At 45.3% G+C, this 23,084-nt stretch overlaps 1 protein-coding gene across 1 annotated transcript in view; it reads left to right on the top strand.

The window, feature by feature from the left end:
* Nucleotides 1-20,383, top strand: part of LOC140204605 (coagulation factor IX-like) — a 38,783-nt gene extending 18,400 nt beyond the window's left edge. Inside the window, exons 5-8 of the mRNA XM_072271329.1 lie at nt 4,561-4,695; nt 10,246-10,505; nt 16,559-16,679; nt 19,559-20,383. Of these exons, the coding sequence (XP_072127430.1) occupies nt 4,561-4,695; nt 10,246-10,505; nt 16,559-16,679; nt 19,559-20,106 (1,064 nt within the window). The 3' untranslated portion in view covers nt 20,107-20,383. The remainder of the gene's footprint in view (nt 1-4,560; nt 4,696-10,245; nt 10,506-16,558; nt 16,680-19,558) is intronic.
* The last annotated feature ends 2,701 nt before the right edge of the window (nt 20,384-23,084 follow it).

Raw genomic sequence — 23,084 nt, 5'->3', positions numbered from 1 at the left:
AATGCCAGCAGAGATGTTATGTCAAACATATTTTTCAGCCCACCGTCATTTGCAAGCTCGAGGAGGTGATCTCCTTCCCGCGCTGACATGGATAACGTGTGCGTAATGACCTCGCATGCATTCAAGCTCTCAGTGGGTGTGACAGGGAATGAGGAAAGGTGAAGCTGACTCATATTGCTAAATCATATCGTTTCCTCACATGCTTTGCGGCCCAGCACCAGTCCATGGCCCAGTGGTTGGGAACCACTGCTTTATAACATCAGCAAATGGGGTTCAATTCCCACCACTGTCTGTCAGGAGTTAGTACATTCTCCCCGTGGCCATTTGGATTTTCTCCGGGTGCTCCGGTTTCCTCCCACAGTCCAAGGATGTCCTTGTTAGGGTTAATGTGTTGTGGGAATGCTACGCTGCCACCAGAGACATAGAACATAGAATAGTACAGCACAGTACGGGCCCTTCGGCCCACAATGTTGTGCCGACCCTCAAATCCTGCCTCCCATATAAGCCCCCACCTTAAATTCCTCCATATACCTGTCTAGTAGTCTCTAAAACTTCACGAGTGTATCTGCCTCCACCACTGACTCAGGCAGTGCATTCCACGCACCAACCACTCTCTGAGTAAAAAAACCATCCTCTAATATCCCCCTTGAACTTCTCACCCCTTACGTTAAAGCCATGTCCTCTTGTATTGAGCAGTGGTGCCCTGGGGAAGAGGCATTAGCTATCCACCCTATCTATTCCTCTTATTATCTTGTACACCTCTATCATGTCTCCTCTCATCCTCCTTCTCTCCAGAGAGTAAAGCCCTAGCTCCCTTAATCTCTGATCATAATGCATACTCTCTAAACCAGGCAGCATTCTGGTAAATCTCCTCCGTACCCTTTCCAATGCTTCCACATCCTTCCTATAGTGAGGCGACCAGAACTGGACACAGTACTCCAAGTGTGGCCTAACCATAGTTTTATAGAGCTGCATCATTACACCGCGACTCTTAAACTCTATCCCTCGACTTATGAAAGCTAACACCCCATAAGCTTTCTTAACTACCCTATCTACCTGTGAGGCAACTTTCAGGGATCTGTGGACATGTACCCCCAGATCCCTCTGCTCCACAATTACAGGCTGCCCCCAGCACCATCTTCACAGATTTGATATGATACAAACATTACATTTCACTGTATGTTTTGATGTTTAATGTGAATGTGACAAAAAGAGTTAATCTTTTGTTTGTATGCTATCTGGAGAGATTATATCCTTCAAAAGTACATTGAAGCAGTACAAATGAAAAGATGAATATTGAGTCCAATTCTCTTAGTGAAAGGTTGCAAACTTGCATTTTCATTGCACCTTCCCATCCTTGGGGAGGTCCATCTGTGCATTACATTACTGCCTGAGCATGGGTAGCATGGTAGCTTAGTAGTTAATGTAATGATTGACAAGATCAGCATTCAGGGTTCAATTCCTGCAAGCAGTTTGTATTGTCTCCCTGTGACCACGTGCATTTCCTCCGAGTGCTCTGTTTTCCCCCACAATTCAAAGGTGATTAAGTTAGGGTTAGTAAGCTGTGGGCGTGTTATGTTGGCGCCAGACACTTGTGGGCTGACCCCAGCCCATCCTCGGGTCATGTTCATGGTTGATGCAAATGACACATTTCACTACATGCTCAGTGGCCATTTTATTAGACCGTAAGACAGAGGAGAAGAATTATGCCATTTTTCCCATTGAGTGTGCTCTGCCGTTCAATCAAGGATGATCCTTTGTTTGCCCCTTCTCAATCGCATTCCCTGGCCTTCTCCCCATAATCTTTGATGTCGTGTCCAATCAAGAATCTATCAATCTCCGACCTCCAACCAGCTGAAATCCACAGCTGCCTGTGGTAACAATTCCACAAATTCACTACCCTCTGGCTAAAGAAATTTCTCTGCATCTCTGTTTTAAATGGGTGCCTCTCTATCCTGACGTGATGACCTCTTGTCTTAGACTACCCCACCATGGGAAATATCCTTTCCACACTTACTCTGTCTAGGCCTTTCAACATTGGAGAGATCTCAAACAGATCTCCACTCATCCTTCTAAACTCCTGCGAGAACAGACCCAGAGCCATCAAACATTCTTTGTATGAGAGTCATAGTCATAGCCATACTTTATTGATCCTGGGGGAAATTGGTTTTCATTACAGTTGCACCATAAATAATAAATAGTAATAAAACCATAAATAGTTAAATAGTAATATGTAAATTATGCCAGGAAATAAGTCCAGGACCAGCCTATTGACTCAGGGTGTCTGACCCTCTAAGGGAGGATTTGTAAAGTTTGATGGCCACGGGCAGGAATGACTTCCTATGACGCTCTGTGTTGCATCTCAGTGGAATGAGTCTCTGGCTGAATGTACTCCTGTGCCCAACCAGTACATTATGTAGTGGATGGGAGACATTGTCCAAGATGGCATGCAACTTGGACAGCATCCTCTTTTCAGACACCACCGTCAGAGAGTCCAGTTCCATCCCCACAACATCACTGGCCTCACGAATGAGTTTGTTGATTCTGTTGGTGTCTGCTACCCTCAGCCTGCTGGCCCAGCACACAACAGCAAACATGATAGCACTGGCCATCACAGACTTGTAGAACAGCCTCAGCATCGTCCGGCAGATGTTAAAGGACCTCAGTCTCCTTAGGAAGTAGAGATGGCTCTGACCCTTCTTGTAGACAGCCTCAGTGTTCTTTGACCAGTCCAGTTTGTTGTCAATTCGTATCCCCAGGTATCTGTAATCCTCCACCATGTCCACACTGACCCCTTGGATGGAAACAGGGGTCACAGGTACCTTAGCTCTCCTCAGGTCTACCACCAGCTCCTTAGTCTTTTTCACATTAAGCTGCAGATAATTCTGCTCACACCATGTGACAAAGTTTCCTATCATAGCCCTGTACTCAGCCTCATCTCCCTTGCTGATGCATCCAACTATGGCAGAGTCATCCGAAAACTTCTGAAGATGACAAGACTCTGTGCAGTCGTTGAAGTCGGAGGTGTAAATGGTGAAGAGAAAGGGAGACAAGACAGTCCCCTGTGGAGCCCCAGTGCTGCTGATCACTCTGTCGGACACACAGTGTTGCAAGCACACGTACTGTGGTCTGCCAGTCAGGTAATCAAGAATCCATGACACCAGGAAAGCATCCACCTGCATCGCTGTCAGCTTCTCCCCCAGCAGAGCAGGGCAGATGGTGTTGAACGCACTGGAGAAGTCAAAAAACATGACCTTCACAGTGCTCGCTGGCTTGTCCAGGTGGGCGTAGACACGGTTCACAGGTAGACGATGGCATCCTCAACTCCTGGTCAGGGCTGGTTGGCGAACTGGAGGGGATCTAAGTGTGGCCTGACCATAGGCCGGAGCAGCTCCAGAACAAGTCTCTCCAGGGTCTTCATGATGTGGGAGGTCAATGCCACTGGTCTGTAGTCTTTGAGGCCGCTGGGGCGCGACGTCTTTGGCACAGGGACGAGGCAGGATGTCTTCCACAACACAGGAACCCTCTGGAGACTCAGGCTCAGGTTGAAGACATGGCGAAGTACTCCAAATAGCTGAGGGGCACCTTTCATTCCCAGAATCATCCTTGTGTACCTCCTCTGAACCCTCACCAATGTCAGCACATGTTTTCTAAGATGAGAGGCCCAAAACTGTTCACAATACTCAAGGTGAGGCCTCATCGGGGCCTTATAAAGCCTCAGTATCACATCCCTGCTTTTATATCAAATGAATGCAAACATTGCATTTGCCTTCCTCACCGCAGACTCAAACTGCAAGTTAACCTTTAGGGTGCTCAGCACAAGGACTTCCAAGTCCCTTTGCATCTCAGATTTTGGTATTTTCTCCCCATTTAGAAAATAATCTGCACAGTTATTTCTACAGCAAACATGCATGACCATGCATTTTCCAAGATTGTATTTCATTGGCACTTCCTTGTCCATTCTCCTAATCTAAGTCCTTCCGCTGTACCCAATAAAGTGGCCACTGTATGTTCATGGTCTTCTGCTGCTGTCGCCCATCCACTTCAAGATTCAACAGGTTGTGCATTCAGAAATGCTTTTCTGCACACCACTGTTGTAATGTGTGGTTACTTGAGTTACAGTCACCTTCCTGTCAGCTTGATCCAGTCTGGTTGTTCTCCTTTGACCTCTCATTAACAATGTGTCTTCACCCACAGAACTGCTGCTCACTGTCTTTTTTTGTTTTTTTACGCCAGCCTCTGTAAACTCTAAAGAATGTTGTGTGTGAAAATCCCAGGAGATCAGCAGTTTCTGAGATACTCAAAACACCCTGTCCAGCACTAACAATCATTCCATGGTCAAAGACACTTAGATCACATTAACGAGCAGGTGTAACTAATAAAGTGGCCACATACTGTAAGTTTTGATGTTTCAAAGTAAATGTGACAAATAAAGTTAATCTCACTTTAGAATAATATTTCATATAGTTTTGTTTTTTGGAAATGTTATCTGATTGTTAAAGGACCCCACTTCCACACACAAAGGCTGCAGTTTGCTGAGCGTTTATTGTGTCTATGCAGAACCTTTAAAACTCTGCAATTTGGCTAACGGAGGATGCCACCATTACTGCAAAAGAGACCCTGAGAAAGGTGTGAGATGTACTTGTGCTCTGACCTACAAACTTGGTGAGGACCAACATTCTTGTATTCCTGCAGGTAAGGCCATCGTGTTTACTGTTGTCTTAGAGTCAGAGCGTTAGAGCACAGAAACAGATCTTTCAGTCCACCTAGTTTGTGACAAACTATTATTCTTCCTTGTCCCATCGGTCCACACCCAGACCATAGCTCTCCTTACCCTTCACATCCATGTAATTATCCGAACTTCCCTTAAGTGTTGCTATCGAACCTGCATCAATCATTTCCACTGGCCGCTTGTTCCACAATTGCACCACTCTTTCAGTGAAGAACTTTCCCCTCAGGTTCCCATTAAATATTTCACCTTTCACTCTTAACCCATCACCTGTAGTTCTAGTCTCACACAACCTCAGCTGAAAAGCCTGCCGCCATTTACCCTCTCTATACCCCTCATAATTTTGTATACTTCTACTAAAAACCTCACTAATTTTTATAGATGCACCATAGAAAGCATTCTCCTAGGGTGCATCACAACCTGGTATGGAAGTTGTCCTGTCCAAGACCGGAAGAAGCTGCAGAAGATCGTGAACACGACGCAGCACATCACACAAACCAATCTTCCGTCCGTGGACTCACTTTACACCGCACGCTGTCGGAGCAGTGCTTCCAGGATAATCAAGGACACGACCCACCCAGCCAACACACTTTTTGTCCCTCTTCCCTCCGGGAGAAGGCTCAGGAGCTGGAAGACTCGTACAGCCAGATTTGGGAACAGCTTCTTTCCAACTGTGATAAGACTGCTGAACGGATCCTGACCCGGATCTGGGCCGTACCCTCCAAATATCCGGACCTGCCTCTCGCTTTTTTTTTGCACTATTTTCCTTCTCTATTTTCTATTTATGATTTATAATTTAAGTTTTTAATATTTACTTGCTTTAACTATTTTTAATATTTTTAGTATTTAATATTTGTAATCCAGGGAGTGTGAAGCGCAGAATCAAATATCACTGTGATTATTGTACGTTCTAGTACCAATTGTTTGGCGACAATAAAGTATAAAGTTTAAATCTCCCCTCATTCTCCTATGCTCGACGGAATAAAGTCCTAACCTATTCAACCTTTCTTTATAACTCCAGTCCTCCAGTCCCAGCAGCATCCTTGTAAATTTTCTCTGTTCTCTCTCAATCTTATTGATACCTTTCCTGTAGGTAGGTGACCGGAACTGCAGACAGTACTCCAAATTGGTATTGTAGTCTTTCCGAGTCCAGGCTTGGAGTTCAGGGAACTGTACCCCCCTCACCCATGATCTTGTTGTCCTAACCTGATTTAAGTCTCTCCCTGGGGACACAGGAGATGGCAGATGCAGAAATCTGGAGCTACACATACAATGCTGGAGGAACTCATTTGCTTAAACCACATCTGAAGGAAGAAAAGATTTGTCAACATCGAACATAGAAATCTACAGCACGTTACAGGCCCTTTGGCCCACAATGTTGTGCCGACCATGCAACCTACTCTAGAAGCTGCCTAGAATTTCCCTACCATTAAGCCCTTGGATTTTTCTAAGCTCCATGCACCTATCTAAGAGGCTCTTAAAAGACTCTATTGTATCCACCTCTACTACCGTTGCTGGCAGTGCATTCCACGCACCCACCAGTCGCTGCGTGAAGAACTTACCCCTGACATCCCCTCTGTACCTCCTTCCAAGAACCTTAAAACTTTGCCCCTTCGTGTTAGCCATTTCAGTACTGAAAAAAAGCCTCTGGCTATCCACACGATCAATGCATCTCATCATCTTATACACCTCTGTCAGGTCACCTCTCATCCTCCATCACTCCAAGGAGAAAAGGTTAAGTTCACTCAACCTATTCTCATAAGGCATGCTCTCTGATCCAGGCAACATCCTTGTAAATCTCCTCTGCACTCTCTCTTGACAAAGCATTGCTGACTATTCTTAATCAGATTATGTCTCTCCAAATGCTCATATGTCTTACCTCTCAGGATCTTCTCCAACAATTTGCCCACTGCTGAAATAAGACTCACTGGTCTAGGAAAAGGGGGAGGCGGGGGGGAAACCCAGAGGATGGGCAAGGGGTATAGTCAGAGGGACAGAGGGAGAAAAAGGAGAGAGAGAGAAAGAATGTGTGTATGTAAATAATGGATCTGACTATACCCCTTGCCCATCCTCTGGGTTTCCCCCCCTCCCCCTTTTCTTTCTCCCTAGGCCTCCTGTCCCATGATCCTCTCATATCCCTTTTGCCAATCACCTGTCCAGCTCTTGGCTCCATCCCTCCCCCTCCTGTCTTCTCCTATCATTTTGGAACTCCCCCTCCCCCTCCCACTTTCAAATCTCTTACTAGCTCTTCTTTCAGTTAGACCTGACGAAGGGTCTCGGCCTGAAGCGTTGACTGTACCTCTTCCTAGAGATGCTGCCTGGCCTGCTGCATTCACCAGCAACTTTGATGAATGTTGCTTGAATTTCCAGCATCTGCAGAATTCCTCGTGTTTGCACTTCACACTTATCTGGGTTGAACTCCATCTGCCACTTCTCAGCCTGGTTCTGCATCTTACCCATGTACCACTGTAACCTCTGACAGCCCTCCACACTATCCACAACACCCCAACCTATGTGTCATCAGCAAATTTACTAACTCGCCCTTATACTTCTTCATCCAGGTCATTTATAAAAATCACAAAGGTGGGGGGAGATCCCAGAACAGGTCCCTGCAAAACACCACTGGTCACTGACCTCCATGCAGAATATGAACCATCTGCAGCCGTTCTTTACCTTCTGTGAGCCAGCCAATTCTGGATCCACAAAGCTAGGTCTCCTTGGATCCCATGCCTCCTTACTTTCTGAATGAGCCTTGCATGGGGAACCTTATCAAATGCCTTACTGAGATCCATATACACTGCATCCACTGCTCTATCTTCATTGATGTCTTTTGTTATTTCTTCAAAGAATTCAATCAGGTGCATAAAGCATGACCTTGACAAAGCATTGCTGACTATTCCTAATCAGGTTATGTCTCTCCAAATGCTCATATGTCTTACCTCTCAGGATCTTGTCCAACAATTTGCCCACTACTGAAGTAAGACTTACTGGTCTATAATTTCCTGGGTTATCTCTACTCCCTTTCTTGAACAAGGGAACAGCATCTGCATCCCTCCAATCCTCCAGTACTCATGGCTAGAGGCTCCTCCTTCACTTCCTACAGTAGATCTCATTCGGTCCCAGTGACTTACCTAACTTGATGCTTCTCAAAAGCTCCAGCACATAAAGCTCCAATTCCAACATTTCAGGTTAAAACCTTTCATCGGGAATCTTTACCTTGTGAGTCGCACTGCCCCCGCGACTGGAGAATTGGTTTATTATTGTCACATGTGCTGAGATAGGTAAAACATTATCTTGCATCCCATCCATACAGACCATTTCATTCCAAATGGTCCAGGCAGTACAAGATAAAAGAACAGAATTGAGAATAAAGTGTTCTGACTACAGAGAAAGAGCAGAGCAGGTGGACTGTTTGTGAAGGATACTGTGAGGTGACCTGATAGATATGTACAAGATGAGAAGAGGCATTGACAGTGCGCCCAGCCTGCACCTTTGTCCCAGGGTGAAAATAGCGAATACCGGGGGCAAAATTTTAAAGTGAATGGAAGTAAGTATAGGGGGGATGTCAGAGGTAGGTTTTTTTTACACAGCGAGTTGTGGCTGTGTGGAAAACCGTGCTATGGGTGGTAGTATAGGCAGATACATAAGGGGCATTTAAGAGACTCTTAGGCACATGGATGATAGAAAAATGGAGGGCTGTGTAGAAGGCAAATGTTAGATTGATCTTAGAGTAGATCTAAATGTCAGCACAATATGGTGGGCTGAAAGATCTATATTGTGCCGGAGTTCTTTTTTTAAAAATGGTACAAGGCCATAATGAGGTAGATTATGAGGTTAATAATCTATTTTATCATACAAGGGAACCATTTAATAGTCTTATAGCAGTGGGGTAGAAGCTGTCCTAGAGACTGGAGAATGCCTGGGGGGGGGGGGGTGGTATTTGTTTATGCTGGCTGATGTACCATAGCAGTGAATGCATGAACATTGTCTCATTTGGGAGTCTGCTCCTTGCTCTTAACTCTGCTGGGAAGAGAGTTACTCCTGAAATCCCAATTGGATTCACTGGCCATTTGCAGCTACAATATCACCTTCCACATGGGTTCTATATTGACTTTACAAAACATTTATTGTTGAAGACCAGTAGCCTTCAAGATGATCATAATAAAATCAAATTATCTCCATTTTTAATATTAAAATGAACAAGGAATTAAAAAAAATATTTAAAGTCAATCCTGTTTTGTTTGCCTTCCAGCACCCTGGTCAATGCAGTGTTGATTGACCACAGGAAAATGTCTCTATGGCAGACCTTGTCAGGGCTTGGTGAACTCTCTGTGGTGGGAAACAGTGAACCAGAGGGCCATACAATGCCCTGAGGCTTTAACTGCCAGGCATATTTATAAAACAGAAATGGAATTAGTGATTACTGGCAGTGATGTTGTAAAATATTAATTTACAATTTCATTACAATGATTTATGCACATTTGCTTCCTCAATGCAATTAAGGAATGCATGACCTCAAAAAAGCAATGGTTTAAAGTTAGAGGAGGTGTTTGCTGATGTGGGCGAAGTGGGTAAATCCCGTTGGCCGATGGTCCATTTCCCTTCGTAGCTGCCACCCGAGTTCCTCCAGTGCCTGTCTATTGCCTCATATCACTGGTATTTGCAGTCTCCAAATCTTAAAAGGGATGGTTAAAAAAACCCTATGGTCTCATACCAGTGGAGAGATGAAGACATAGGAAATATAGAAGGAGAGTTAGGCCATTCTGCCCAATGAGTCTGCTCCAAAATTCCATAGTGGCTGATTTATTATCCCTTTCAACCACATTCTCCTGCCTTCTCCCCATAACCTCTGACACTCTGACTAGTTAAGAGCACACACTAATCAAGATCAAGACCTACAAATTCCACTTTAAATATACCCAATGACTTGGCCTCCGCAGCCATCTGTAGCAGTGAATTCCAGATTCACCACCCTCTGGCTAAAGAAATTCCTCATCACCTCCGTTCCAAAGAGACATCCTTCTATTCTGAGGCTGTGTCCTCTTGTCCACAAATCTCCCACTATTGGAAACATCCTCTGCACATCCACTTTGTTCAACCCTTTCAATATCCGGTCAGATTCAATGTGATCCCCCACCCCCCTTGTGAGTACAAATGCTCCTCGGATGTTAACTCTCTCATTCCCGAGATCATTAACCTCTGGACCCTCATCCTTCCTTAGATATGCAGCTCAAAATTGCTCACAATGCTCCAAATGTGGTCTGGCCAGTTCCTTTTACAGTCTCAGCATTACATCCTTGCTTTTATATTCTGGAAATGAATGTTAACATTGCACTTGCCTGCCTTATTACCATCTTAACCTGAAAATTAACCTTCAGGAAATTCTGAACTACAGCTCCCAAGTCCTTTTGCCCCTGTGATTTCTGGATTGTCTGGAGGAGAAAGAGAAAGGAAAAGGGTAGCTGCAGAAAGTAGGACATCTTGTGTTTATTAATCTCTGAGTTCTGTTTTGACAGTGCCCCACCCTTGTGGAAAAATCGCAGAAATCAATGCGGTGCGGTCACTTGATAACACCTTTAGAACGAGGAACAGCAGCGTACCAGACTCACATTTCAGTACTGTTACAGTCCAGCCTCGTTCATCTAACGCCACAACTGCTCACAATTCCAGAAACATCACCGAGGCCTTTAACTACACCACCATCACAACGGCAGCGGGTGACCACACCAAAATTGTGGGTGGTGAGGAGTGTGTGAAAGGACAGTGTCCCTGGCAGGTATGGCCTTCCCTTCTAAAGGCACACTTGTATATCTGTTGGACACACTCAGGCAGTCTTGAAGCTGAATGAAACCATTGTTTGGACTGCAGACAACTGCATTAAAGATAGGAAACTCCCATAGAGCAATCTGTTCCCATGAAGTATAAGATAGGACACATTTAACAAGCAAACAATTATTGTCACCATTCATTTTGATTAAACATAATTTCAACAACCTAGGCCTCACCCTCTGGAGCTACTTCCATATCCTGGGTGTCACCCCCTGGAATTCCCTCCCTATCCTGGCCCTCACATTTGAAATTCACTCCCTATCCTGGGTCACCCTCTGGAATTCCCTACCTATCCTGGGTCTTACACATTGAAATTCCCTCCCTATCCTGAGTCTCACCCTCTGTAATCTTTCCTATCCTGGGCCTGACATTTGGGATTCCCACCCTATCCTGGGTCTCAACATCTGGAGTTCCCTATCCTGGGTCTCACCCTCTGGAGTTCCCTCCCTATCCTGGGTCTCACCTTCTGGAGTTCCCTCCCTATCCTGGGTCTCACCCTCTGGAGTTCCCTCCCTATCCTGTGTCTCACCCTCTGGAGTTCCCTCCCTATCCTGTGTCTCACCCTCTGGAATTCCCTCCATATCCTGGGCTTCACCATCTGGAATTCCCTCCATATCCTGGGCTTCACCATCTGAAAATTGTTCCCTATCTTGGGTTATACGCATTGGAATTCCTTCCCTATCCTGGGCCTCACCATCTGGAATTCCCTCCATATCCTGGGCCTCACCATCCGGAAATTGTTCCCTATCTTGGGTCACATGCATTGGAATTCCCTCCCTATCCTGGTTCTCACGCTCTGGAATTCCCTACCTTTCCTGGGTCTCACACATTGAAATTCCCAGCCTATCCTGAGTGTCACAGTCTGGAATCCCCTCCCCATGCTGGACCTCAAACTCTGGCACTCCCTCCCTCTGTCAGTCTTGCCTTATGTTTGGATCCGGAGAAACTTGCACCCTGGAGAGTTCATGTGTGAGAAACGTCATCCAGTCCAACACCTTGGGAACAAGGTGGCTGAACTTGAGGAGCAGGTAGCTCTCATGCGATGTTGTAGAGAATTTGCAGAAGTGCTCCAGATGTCCTTTAGGGAGATGTTGTGCACCCCAAGGGAGCTACAGGTTGAGACTCCAAACCAGAAAGAGAGAGACAGGTGTGTGACAGCTGGAAGGAAGCACAGGGTAAGAAGTGTACGTTGCCTGGTGACATCAACCCCACAGTAGGGGGCTTAATTATCTGCGAGAATCAGGTGTGTACTGACAAGGACTCTCATACGGTGTGTTAACTACCAGGAGACCTCCCTGTACCACGTGCCAATCCAGGTAAAATGGAAGAGATTAGAAGATTTAATGTGTGGCTCAAATCATGGTGTAGGTTAGAGGAGCATAGGTTTATGGGTCATTGGGGCACCTTTTGTGGCAGATGGAACCTGTACCACCAGGACAAAGTTGTATTTGAACTGGAGGGGCAATAATGTCCTGGGCGGGCGAATGCTTCAGTTAGTTGAGGACTGTTTAAACTAGGGAATGGCTGGGGGTGGGGGGGAACTTAGAACTGGCCAGGTTCAGCTGTTTAAACACCATAGTGAAGAATAACATATTAGAACATAAGCAGATTATGGGGCTCAAAAATATCAAAATGGGTTGGAATAGGATGAAAAATATCACTAATAGACTAAGCAAATCGCATCAAAGTTGCTGGTGAACACAGCAGACCAGGCAGCATCTAGAGGAAGAGGTACAGTCCACGTTTCTATCGATGCTGCCCGGCCTGCTGCATTCACCAGCAATTTTTATGTGTGTTGCTTGAAATCTCAGCATCTGCAGATTTCCTCGTGTTTGCATTTTTAAATAATAGACTAGGGATGGCTTGTATAAGGGGTCAATATCACAAATGACCTGACTTGGTCCAACCAAGCAGAGTTCACTGCCAAGAAGGCCCACCAGAGCCTTTACTTCCTGAGAAAACTAAAGAAATTTGGCCTGTCCCCTAAAACCCTCACTAAATTTTATAGATGCACTGTAGAAAACATTCTTCTAGGGTGTATCACAGCCTGGTATGGAAGTTGTCCTGTACAAGACTGAAAGAAGCTGCAGAAGATCGTGAACACGGCGCAGCACATCACACAAACCAATCTTCTGTCCGTGGACTCACTTTACACCGCACGCTGTCGGAGCAGTGCTGCCAGGATAATCAAGGACACGACCCACCCAACCAACACACTTTTCATCCCTCTTCCCTCCGGGAGAAGGCTCAGGAGCTTGAAGACTCGTATGGCCAGATTTGGGAACAGCTTCTTTCCAACTGTGATAAGACTGCTGAATGGATCCTGACCTGGATCTGGGCCGTACCCTCCAAATATCCGGACCTGCCTCTCGTTTTTTTTGCACTACCTTACTTTCCATTTTTCTATTTTCTATTTATGATTTATAATTTAAATTTTTAATATTTGCTAATTTTTTACTATTTTTAGTGTTTTTAATATTTAATATTTGTAATCCAGGGAGCGGAAAGCGCACAATCAAATATCGCTGTGATGATTGTACGTTCTAGTATCAATTGTTTGGCGACTATAAAGTATAAGTATAAGGCGGCAGATAAATTATAAGAAGGCAGATAAATCCCCAGGGCCAGATGGTCTGCATCCCAGAGTGCTTAAGGAAGTAGCCCAAGAAATAGTGGATGCATTAGTAATAATTTTTCAAAACTCGTTAGATACTGGACTAGTTCCTGAGGATTGGAGGGTGGCTAATGTAACCCCACTTTTTAAAAAAGGAGGGAGAGAGAAACCGGGGAATTATAGACCGGTTAGCCTAACGTCGGTGGTGGGGAAACTGCTGGAGTCAGTTATCAAAGATGTGATAACAGCACATTTGGAAAGCGGTGAAATCATCGGACAAAGTCAACATGGATTTGTGAAGGGAAAATCATGTCTGACGAATCTCATTGAATTTTTTGAGGATGTAACTAGTAGAGTGGATAGGGGAGAACCAGTGGATGTGGTATATTTGGATTTTCAAAAGGCTTTTGACAAGGTCCCACACAGGAGATTAGTGTGCAAACTTAAAGCACATGGTATTGGGGGTAAGGTATTGATGTGGATGGAGAATTGGTTAGCAGACAGGGCAAAGAGTGGGAATAAACGGGACCTTTTCAGAATGGCAGGCGGTGACTAGTGGGGTACCGCAAGGCTCAGTGCTGGGACCCCAGTTGTTTACAATATATATTAATGACTTGGATGAGGGAATTAAATGCAGCATCTCCAAGTTTGCGGATGACACGAAGCTGGGTGGCAGTGTTAGCTGTGAGGAGGATGCTAAGAGGATGCAGAGTGACTTGGATAGGTTGGGTGAGTGGGCAAATTCATGGCAGATGTAATTTAATGTGGATAAATGTGAAGTTATCCACTTTGGTAGCAAAAATAGGAAAACAGATTATTATCTGAATGGTGGCCGATTAGGAAAAGGGGAGGTGCAACGAGACCTGGGTGTCATTATACACCAATCATTGAAAGTGGGCATGCAGGTACAGCAGGCGGTGAAAAAGGCGAATGGTATGCTGGCATTTATAGCGAGAGGATTTGAGTACAGGAGCAGGGAGGTACTACTGCAGTTGTACAAGGTCTTGGTGAGACCACACCTGGAGTATTGTGTGGAGTTTTGGTCCCCTAATCTGAGGAAAGACATCCTTGCCATAGAGGGAGTACAAAGAAGGTTCACCAGACTGATTCCTGGGAAGGCAGGACTTTCATATGAAGAAAGACTGGATGAACTGGGCTTGTACTCGTTGGAATTTAGAAGATTGAGGGGGTATCTGATCGAAACGTATAAAATCCTAAAGGGATTGGACAGGCTAGATGCAGGAAGATTGTTCCCGATGTTGGGGAAGTCCAGAACAAGGGGTCACAGTTTGAGGATAAAGGGGAAGCCTTTTAGGACCGAGATTAGGAAAAACTTCTTCACTCAGAGAGTGGTGAATCTGTGGAATTCTCTGCCACGGGAAGCAGCTGAGGCCAGTACATTGGCTATATTTAAGAGGGAGTTAGATATGGCCCTTGTGGCTACGGGGATCAGGGGGTATGGAGGGAAGGCTGGGGCGGGTTTCTGAGTTGCATGATCAGCCATGATCATAATAAATGGCGGTGCAGGCTCGAAGGGCCGAATAGCCTACTCCTGCACCTATTTTCTATGTTTCTATGTTTCTATAAATGCAAGTAGTATTAAGAATAAAATAACAGATGAGAGAAAATCTGCAGATGCTGGAAATCTGAGCAACACACACAAAAAGCTGGAGGAACTCAGCAGGCCAGGCATCATCTTTGGGAAAAAAGTACAGTTGACGTTTCAGGCCGAAACCCTTCAGCAGTACAAGAATAAAATAAACAAGCTGGAATTATATGGAAGTGTGTATAGGTATGATATAATAACAATAACTGAAATCTGGGGGACCTCAAACAGTGGTGATGAATATAATATTAAAGGATATACTTTACTTCAGAAAGATAGGCAAGGTCATAAAGATGGAGGAGTAGCCGTATACTTAAGAGAGAATTTAAACATGAGGCTGCTTATGATAGGAGATGAATCTAGACTTGGTGAAGGTATCTGGATGAGAATAACATTGGGTTTACATTAGAGACTTCCTAATGCTGATAGTGATTTTAATAAATAACTCTTCAGAATATTAAAAAAATCAAATCTGAAGGTGATGTTATACTTATGGGTGACTAAATTCCTAAACATTGAGTGTGAGTACCCAGTGACTAATGGATTAAAGTTAAGTGAGTTGATTGAGTTATTGAATGATTGTTTTTTGACCCAGTCTGTTAATATACCAACAAAAGGGGAGGCCTGTCTAGATTTGATATTCTGCAACAAGCAATGTGTGAAAAGTGAAGTTGCACAGGAATCAGATTTGGGTGTGCTGCTGGTTTTAATTTACAATAATGATTTGGATAAGCAGATAACATATAAACTCGTAAAATTTGCTGGTGACACAAAATTAGGGGGATGGGCTGATAACATTCAGGTGGCAGAATCAATACAGTTAGATCTAAGCAAAATCCAGATGTGGGCAGATGAAATTTAATGTAAGTAAATGTAAAGTATTACATATAGGAAGTAGAAATGTTCGGTATAAATATACAACGGGTGTCTGAGTCAGAAAGTGTTCTGTATGAGAAGGATTTGGACATCCTGGTAAAGTCATCACTGTCAACATCTAGACAATACACAGAAGTGATTAGGAAGGCTAGTAGAATGTTGGGCTACATCATGTACTCAGTGGACTTGACGTCTGGAGATGTTCCCCTTAAGCTGTATAATGTGCTTGTGAGGCCACACCTTGAGCACTGTGTACAATTTTGCTCTCCATATTTTGTGAGGGATGTGAAGGCCTGGAGAGAGTTCAGAGAAGGGTGACAAGACTCATTCCAGGTCTGCAGGGTATGAGCTATGAAGAAAGATCAACAGAATTAGAACGTCTTAGCCTAAGTAGACGTAGAATGATGGAAGTGTTGAAAATCAATAAGCGTATAAGTAAGGTGGATGCCAGCTGTTACTTCAAAATCAATCCATTAATTCCACCCTCTGGAATTCCCTTCCTATCCTGGGACTCATGGTCTGGAATTCCCTCCCTATCCTGGGTCTCTCAGTCTGGCGTTCCCTCCCTATCCAAGGACTTGGACTTCAGAATCCCCGTCCCCCTATCTTCACTACTGGATTTCCCTCTTTATCCTGGGCTCTGCTGGAATTTCCTCCGCTATCCTGTGTAAGTATAATTTTCTCTAAATTATATCATTTTGATAAATTTTCCCACAAAGCGCCAAACTGCTTGTGTTTCCTCTTCATACAATGAAGTGTTTGAGAGACTGTTAGGCTGGGTGTGGTCCCTCAGTGTTGTGTGGACTGTGGCCATGACTCCCAGCCTTTAGCCCGAGGCTCTATTGTAATTTAGACACTCTGTTGCTGTCTGTGGTACGTAACATATCCCTGCTTCTGGTCTCAGGCCATGCTGCTGAACGATGAGAAAAATGAACCGTTCTGTGGCGGAACCATTCTGAATGAAAAGTGGGTCATCTCAGCAGCTCACTGCTTTGTTCACCCTGTTGAGTTCAGGGTTGTTGTGGGTGAGTATTGGTTCACCACATGCTCCTGTTATTCGGCCATAACACATAGGAGCAGAATTCGGCAATTTGGCTGATCGAGTCTGCTGTGCCATTTCATCATGGCTGACTTTATTAATTTATTTAGAGGTACAGTGTAATAACAGGCCCGTCCGGCCCAGAGAGCCAATGTAGCATATTGCACTCTTGTGACCAATTAACTTACTCACCTGTATGCCTTTGGAGTGCGAGGAAACTGAGCACCCGCAGGAAACCCATGCAGCCACTGGGGAACGTACAAACTCCTTCCAGGAAATGGATCAGGTCACTAGCACTGCTATGCTACTGAGCTGCCCTTCAGTCATTATCCCTCTCAGCCCCATTCTCCTGGCTTCTCCCCATAAACTCTGACCCCTATTATTAATCAAGAACTGGGTGCCATGGTAGCATAACAGTTACTACCATAAGACAAAGGAGCAGAAGTCGGCCATTCGGCCCATCGAGTCTGCTTCGCCATTTTATCATGAGCTGATCCATTCTCCCATTTAGTCCCACACCCCTGCCTTCTCACCATACCCATTGATGCCCTGGCTACGCAGATACCTATCAATCTCTGCCTTAAACACACCCAATGACTTGGCCTCCAATGCCACCCGTGGTAACAAATTCCATAGATTCACCACCTTATGGCTAAAAAAATTTCTTTGCATCTCTGTTCTGAATGGGCGCCCTTCAATCCTTAAGTGATGCCCTCTCGTACTAGACTCCCCCACCATGGGAAACAACTTTGCCACATCCACTCTGTCCATGCCCTTCAACATTCAAAATGTTTCTATGAGGTCTCCCCTCATTCTTCTAAACTCCAAGGAGTACAGTCCAAGAGCGGACAAACGTTCCTCATATGTTAACCTTCTCAGTCCCGGAATCATTCTGGTGAATCTTCTCTCTACCCTCTCCAAAGTCAGCACATCCTTTCTTAAATAAGGAGCCCAAAACTGCACACAGTATTCCAAGTGAGGTCTTACCAGTGCCTTATCGAGCCTCACCATCACATCCCTGCTCCTATACTCTATTCCTCTAGAAATGAATGCCAACATTGCATTCGTTGCCTTCACCACCGACTCAACCTGGAGGTTAACTTTAAGAGTATCCTGTACGAGGACTCCCAAGTCCTGTTGCATCTCAGAACTTCGAATTCTTTCCCCATTTAAATAATAGTCTGCCCATTTATTTCTTCTGCCAAAGTGCATAACCATACACTTTCCAACATTGTATTTCATTTGCCACTTCTCTGCCCATTCTTCCAATCTATCCAAGTCTCTCTGCAGAATCTCTCTTTCCTCAGCACTACCGGCCCCTCCACCTATCTTCGTATCGTCAGCAAACTTAGCCACAAAGCCATCTATTCCATAATCCAAATCATTGATGTACAATGTAAAAAGAAGCGGCCCCAACACGGACCCCTGTGGAACACCACTGGTAACCGGCAGCCAACCAGAATAGGATCCCTTTATTCCCACGCTCTGTTTCCTGCCAATCAGCCAACGCTCTATCTACGTATGTAACTTTCCCGTAATTCCATGTAGCCTCATGTGTGGCACCTTGTCAAAGGCCTTCTGAAAATCCAAATATACAACATCCACTGCATCTCCCTTGTCTAACCTACTGGTAATTTCCTCAATGCTATTACACCTTGGGGTATTCTGGAGTTCCTAGTTCAACTCTACAGCCGTTCTGTATGGAATCTGTACGTTGAATGCGTAGGTTTTCTTCGGGCGCTCTGTTTTTTCCATCCATAGTCTAAAGGCATACCGGGTAGCTTAATTACTCATTGTAAGTTGTCCGTCACTAAGTTAAGGTTAAATTAGGGCTGCTGGGGCCGCACGGCTCGGAGGGCCAGAGGGCCTATTCCACACTACATCGCTAAGATCAGTAATAAATAAATAAATACACCTATCAACCTTTGCTTTAAATATACCCAGTGATTTTGTCTGCACAGCATTCTGTGACAATGAATTCCACAGATTCACCACTCTCTGGCTAAAGAAATTCCTCCACATCTGTGTTCCAAATGGATGTCCCTCTATTCTGAGTCCATGCCCTCTGGTCCTAGACTCACCCACTACAGCAAACATCCTCTGTGCATCTATTCCATCCAGGCCTCTCAATATTCAATAGGTTTCAATGAGATCCCCCCTCGTTCTTCTAAACTCCAATGACTACAAGCCTGCAGCCATCAAACACTCTCCAAATGTTAATCCTTTTATTCCATGGGATCACTCTCATCAGCCTCTCCAATGCCAGCACATCCTTTCTTCGATAAGTGGCCCAAAACTGCTCACAATTCCCAAGTGCAGTTTGACCAATGCCTTCTAAAGCCTCAGCTTTACAACCTCGTTCTCTCGGACAACAAACATAAGTGCATGAAGTCAAGAGCAATGTTCAGAATGCCCAGGGTTCTTTCATTGTTGCTGCCAACAGTGTCCCCACCTCCCTCGGATCTGTCTGGTCAGGTGGATATACCCGGGCAATACGACACAGAGGCGGACAGACACATTGGCTAAAGGCTTTATCAATAATAAACACGAGTTGTAGAGTCATTGAGAATGAGTCCATCGGTTGTGGAATCAGTTCAGAGTTGGGGTAATTGAAGTTATCCATGCTGGTTCAGGAGCCTGCTGCTTCTGAACCTGGTGATGTGAAACCTGAGCTTCCTGATGGCAGTAGTGGGAAGAAAGCGCGGCCTGGGTTTTGGGGATCCCTAATAATGGATGCTGCTTTCTTGTGACAGTGCTCCATGTAGATGTGCAAAATGGTGGGAGGGGGATGGAGTGGGTTGCAGACATTCTCTCTCTCTATGCTTTCTGACTGTGTTCTCTCCAACCCTTGTTACTTTGCCACAGGGGAGCATAATATTCGCAAACATGAAGACACTGAGGAGTACCATGAAGTGAAAAGTGTGATTCTCTATCCCAGATACAACTCCAGCCGAAGTCGGTACAACCACGATATTGCCCTGATCCTGCTGAAGACCCCCATCACGTTTACCTCCTTTGTCATTCCCATTTGCCTGCCAGAGAAGTCCTTTGCCGAAAAGGTGTTGATGATGCAACCGTACGGGACAGTCAGTGGCTGGGGAAGGCTGTACATGCTGGGGGACACCCCACAGGTCCTCCAGCAAATCAGCATCCCATACGTCGACCGTAGTACCTGCAAGCAATCCAGCAAGTTCAGTGTCACCGGGAATATGTTCTGCGCTGGCATGTCGGACGGAAGCAAGGATGCCTGTCAGGGAGACAGCGGGAGTCCTCACGTCACTAGCTACAAGAACACTTGGTTCCTGACCGGTATCGTCAGCTGGGGAGACGGCTGTGCGGTGGCTGGCAGATATGGCTTCTACACCAGAGTCTCCAAGTATTATGCCTGGATTAAAAATCAAACGGGAATTTGATTCACGGCAAGAAGCAGTGATAATGCATGCTTGGCATGCAGTTATGAGAAGTTTTACAAATGGAATATTTTCTAATATCCAAAATCAAAAACAAAATGGATTCTTGCCAGTGCTGATTCTGTGGCTTGGCATGAAATAATGTCAATAATCTCTGGAGCTGCTTGCAAGTAATTATTATTCAGTCTTTGGAGCTGGATTTGTTTGATTTGTACAAAGCTGTGCCAAGCTCTTGTAGTGGACAAGATTTTGATAATAAAATGAATCTGTGTTCGCATAACCCCTATTGTGCTGATGCTCGTTTGTAATTCTGTAGGAAACCCTCACTATTCCCAATTTCAGACCAGCATGCTCAATTCCCTGTTTCACAGCCTCAGGGACCCAGGTTCCAGCCTGACCCCCATCGCTGTCGGTGGAGTTTGCATGCTCTCCCTGTGAGCTTGCGGGTTGCCTCCAAGTGTTCTGGTTTCCTGCTATATTGCAAAAATGCACAGATAAGTAGGTTAATGCAACACCAGTAATTTCCCGTGGCATGTATTTGCGAGGGGGCTCAGAGGAAGTTCACAAGAACGATCCTGGTAATTGAGAAACATTTGATTGCTCTGGTCCCGTACTCACTGGAGTTTAGAAGATTGGGGGCAGGGAGATCTCATTGAAACCTACCAAATGTTTAAAGGCCTAGACAGAATGGATGTGGAGAATACATTTCCTGTGGTGGGAGAGTCTAGGACCAGAGGGAACAGCCTCAGAATAGAGGGGCATTCATTTAGAACAGAGAAGGGGAGGCATTTGTTTAGCAGAGGGTGATGGTGAATCTGTGGAATTCATTGCCACAGACGGCTGTGAATGACAAGTCCACTGGGCATATTTAAGTGGAGGGTGATGGGTTCTTGATTAGGGTGTCAAGGTTTTGGGGAGGAAGCCAGCAATCTTTGATACCCTTACTAATCAGGTGTGGTTGAGAAAGATGCTAAATCAGCCATGATGGGAATGCTAGAGCAGATTTGATGGGCTGAATGGTCTAGTTTTGCTCCTCTGTCTGATGATGTTGCGTAGACCGTAGTAGGGGTAGGAGGGTGTATTGTTGTTGATAGTATTGTGTGGAGAAAAAAATGAAGACAGAGAGAGAAAGAGTGAGACAATAGATGTGGCAATCTCGAGCACACATATTGCCGGAGGAACTCAGCAGGTCAGGCAGCATCGGTGGAGGGAAATCGATGTATGATGTTTTGTTTGAAGATCCATCAGCTGAACTCCTAAGAAAGAGGGGCAACAGCCATTATGAAAAGGATGGGAGATGGGGAAAGGGTAGAGTAAAAGCTGGCAGGTATTAGGTTCTTGAATTGAATTGACTTTATTTCTTACATCCTTCATATACATGAGGAGTAAAAATCTTTACATTACGTCTCCATCTAAATGTGCAATTTATAGTAATTTATAACAAATATCATGTACAACAGGGCAGTCAATATAACATAGAAATACAGTTGTGTCAGCATGAATTAAGCAGTCTATGGCCTGGTGAATCCAGGTGAGGGGGAATGATAGACAGGAGGGAGTGAGGGAGAGTGGGAATAATGTCAGAAGCTTGGAGGTAATTTGTGGAAGTGACAAAGGGCTGAAGATAATGGAACCTGATAGGAGAGGACAGTGGACCATACTGGAAGGGAGATGGGGAACCAGAGGGAGGAATGCATGGGTGGTGGGCAGATTGAGAAGGCATGGTGAGGGCTGATGATGCCAGTAGGATGAGGGGATAAAGGGACAGAGGTGAGTGAATACTAGAAACTAGTGAGGGCATTCATTGTGGACTTGTTGTTCCGTTAGGCAAATTGGAGTGGATCTCAGTTTATTCCTTGTTCCTGGCCAGAGCGAGGATTAAACTGAGTTAGGGCAGGGTTAGTATTAAACGGGTGTTTGACGGAAGGCAGGGACTCGGTGGGTTGAAAGATCTGGTCCTTTCCTTCCCCCACTTTCTTAACCTGGTTTCTGCCTCCTTCCTCTCCAGTCCTGATGAAAGGTCTCAGCCCAAAATGACAACTGTTTATTCCCCTCCTTGGATGCTTGCTGAGTTCCTCCAGCATTTTGTGTAGGGTGGGAACTTGTGTTGTTAGCGATTAAATGATTACACTTTATAAATCTTACTATGACTATGTGGTTAGTAGAGAAACAAAAAATAGAAGAACAAGGCGCCACTTTATATGGCTTTAAACAGTCTGTGCACAAATAAATTCATTGGAGCTCACGGAACCAGGTCTCCTTTCCACCAATCGATCTCCTCCGAACTCCAACGACCCTTGACTGGGACCACTCCCGGTGGCCTACCAGAGTGCACCGAGCACGTCCTTCCTCTTCTCCTCTCAGCGACGAGAACTCCCCAAGCAAGATAGAATAACATGTCCCCCCCATTGGGTTATAACCCAGACATCACAGCTACAGAAAAACCCGTTACCTTAGCAGTTAGCATAAAAGAGAACTCCTTTCACTCTCCCCCCACCAAATTTAGTCATGCCCTCATGACATTAAGATAATTTGCCATCCCTTCCTGCAAAACACAGAGCCCGATCCAGGTGCGGAAAGCAGTGACATAGCTCCCCAGAACAATGGAGACCACACCCTGTTCCACAGGTGCTACATAGGCCAACCTCTCTGGGGGGTTCCTACTTCTCTGAGACCTGTGTACGCCCTCACCTAACCCTTCAGGCTCGGACACTACTGGGAATACTTTGGGTCTGCTTGGCGAAACCTCCCACGATCTATCACTCAAGCCCCCCGCTACTCAGAGCCCCCTGTCTCGTGTTCAGGCCCCACCTCCTATCCTTCAGAGTCCTGCTGTAACCCAGGCTGCCCACCAATAGACCCCCCCCCACCCGCCTCACCTGACTCAGTGGGAGAAGGGCCAGGAGTCTCTTCCTCCATCACAGGGTCGTTAGCGAATGGCAGCATGTACCACACATCCGAATCAGTATCCCCCTCAGGGG

The sequence above is a fragment of the Mobula birostris genome, chromosome 10 (genome assembly GCF_030028105.1).
Source record: "Mobula birostris isolate sMobBir1 chromosome 10, sMobBir1.hap1, whole genome shotgun sequence".
In the NCBI taxonomy this organism is placed as follows: Eukaryota; Metazoa; Chordata; class Chondrichthyes; order Myliobatiformes; family Myliobatidae; genus Mobula; species Mobula birostris.
The sequence above is the reverse complement of the archived record's forward strand: the minus strand, read 5'-3'. Positions and strand labels throughout refer to the sequence as shown.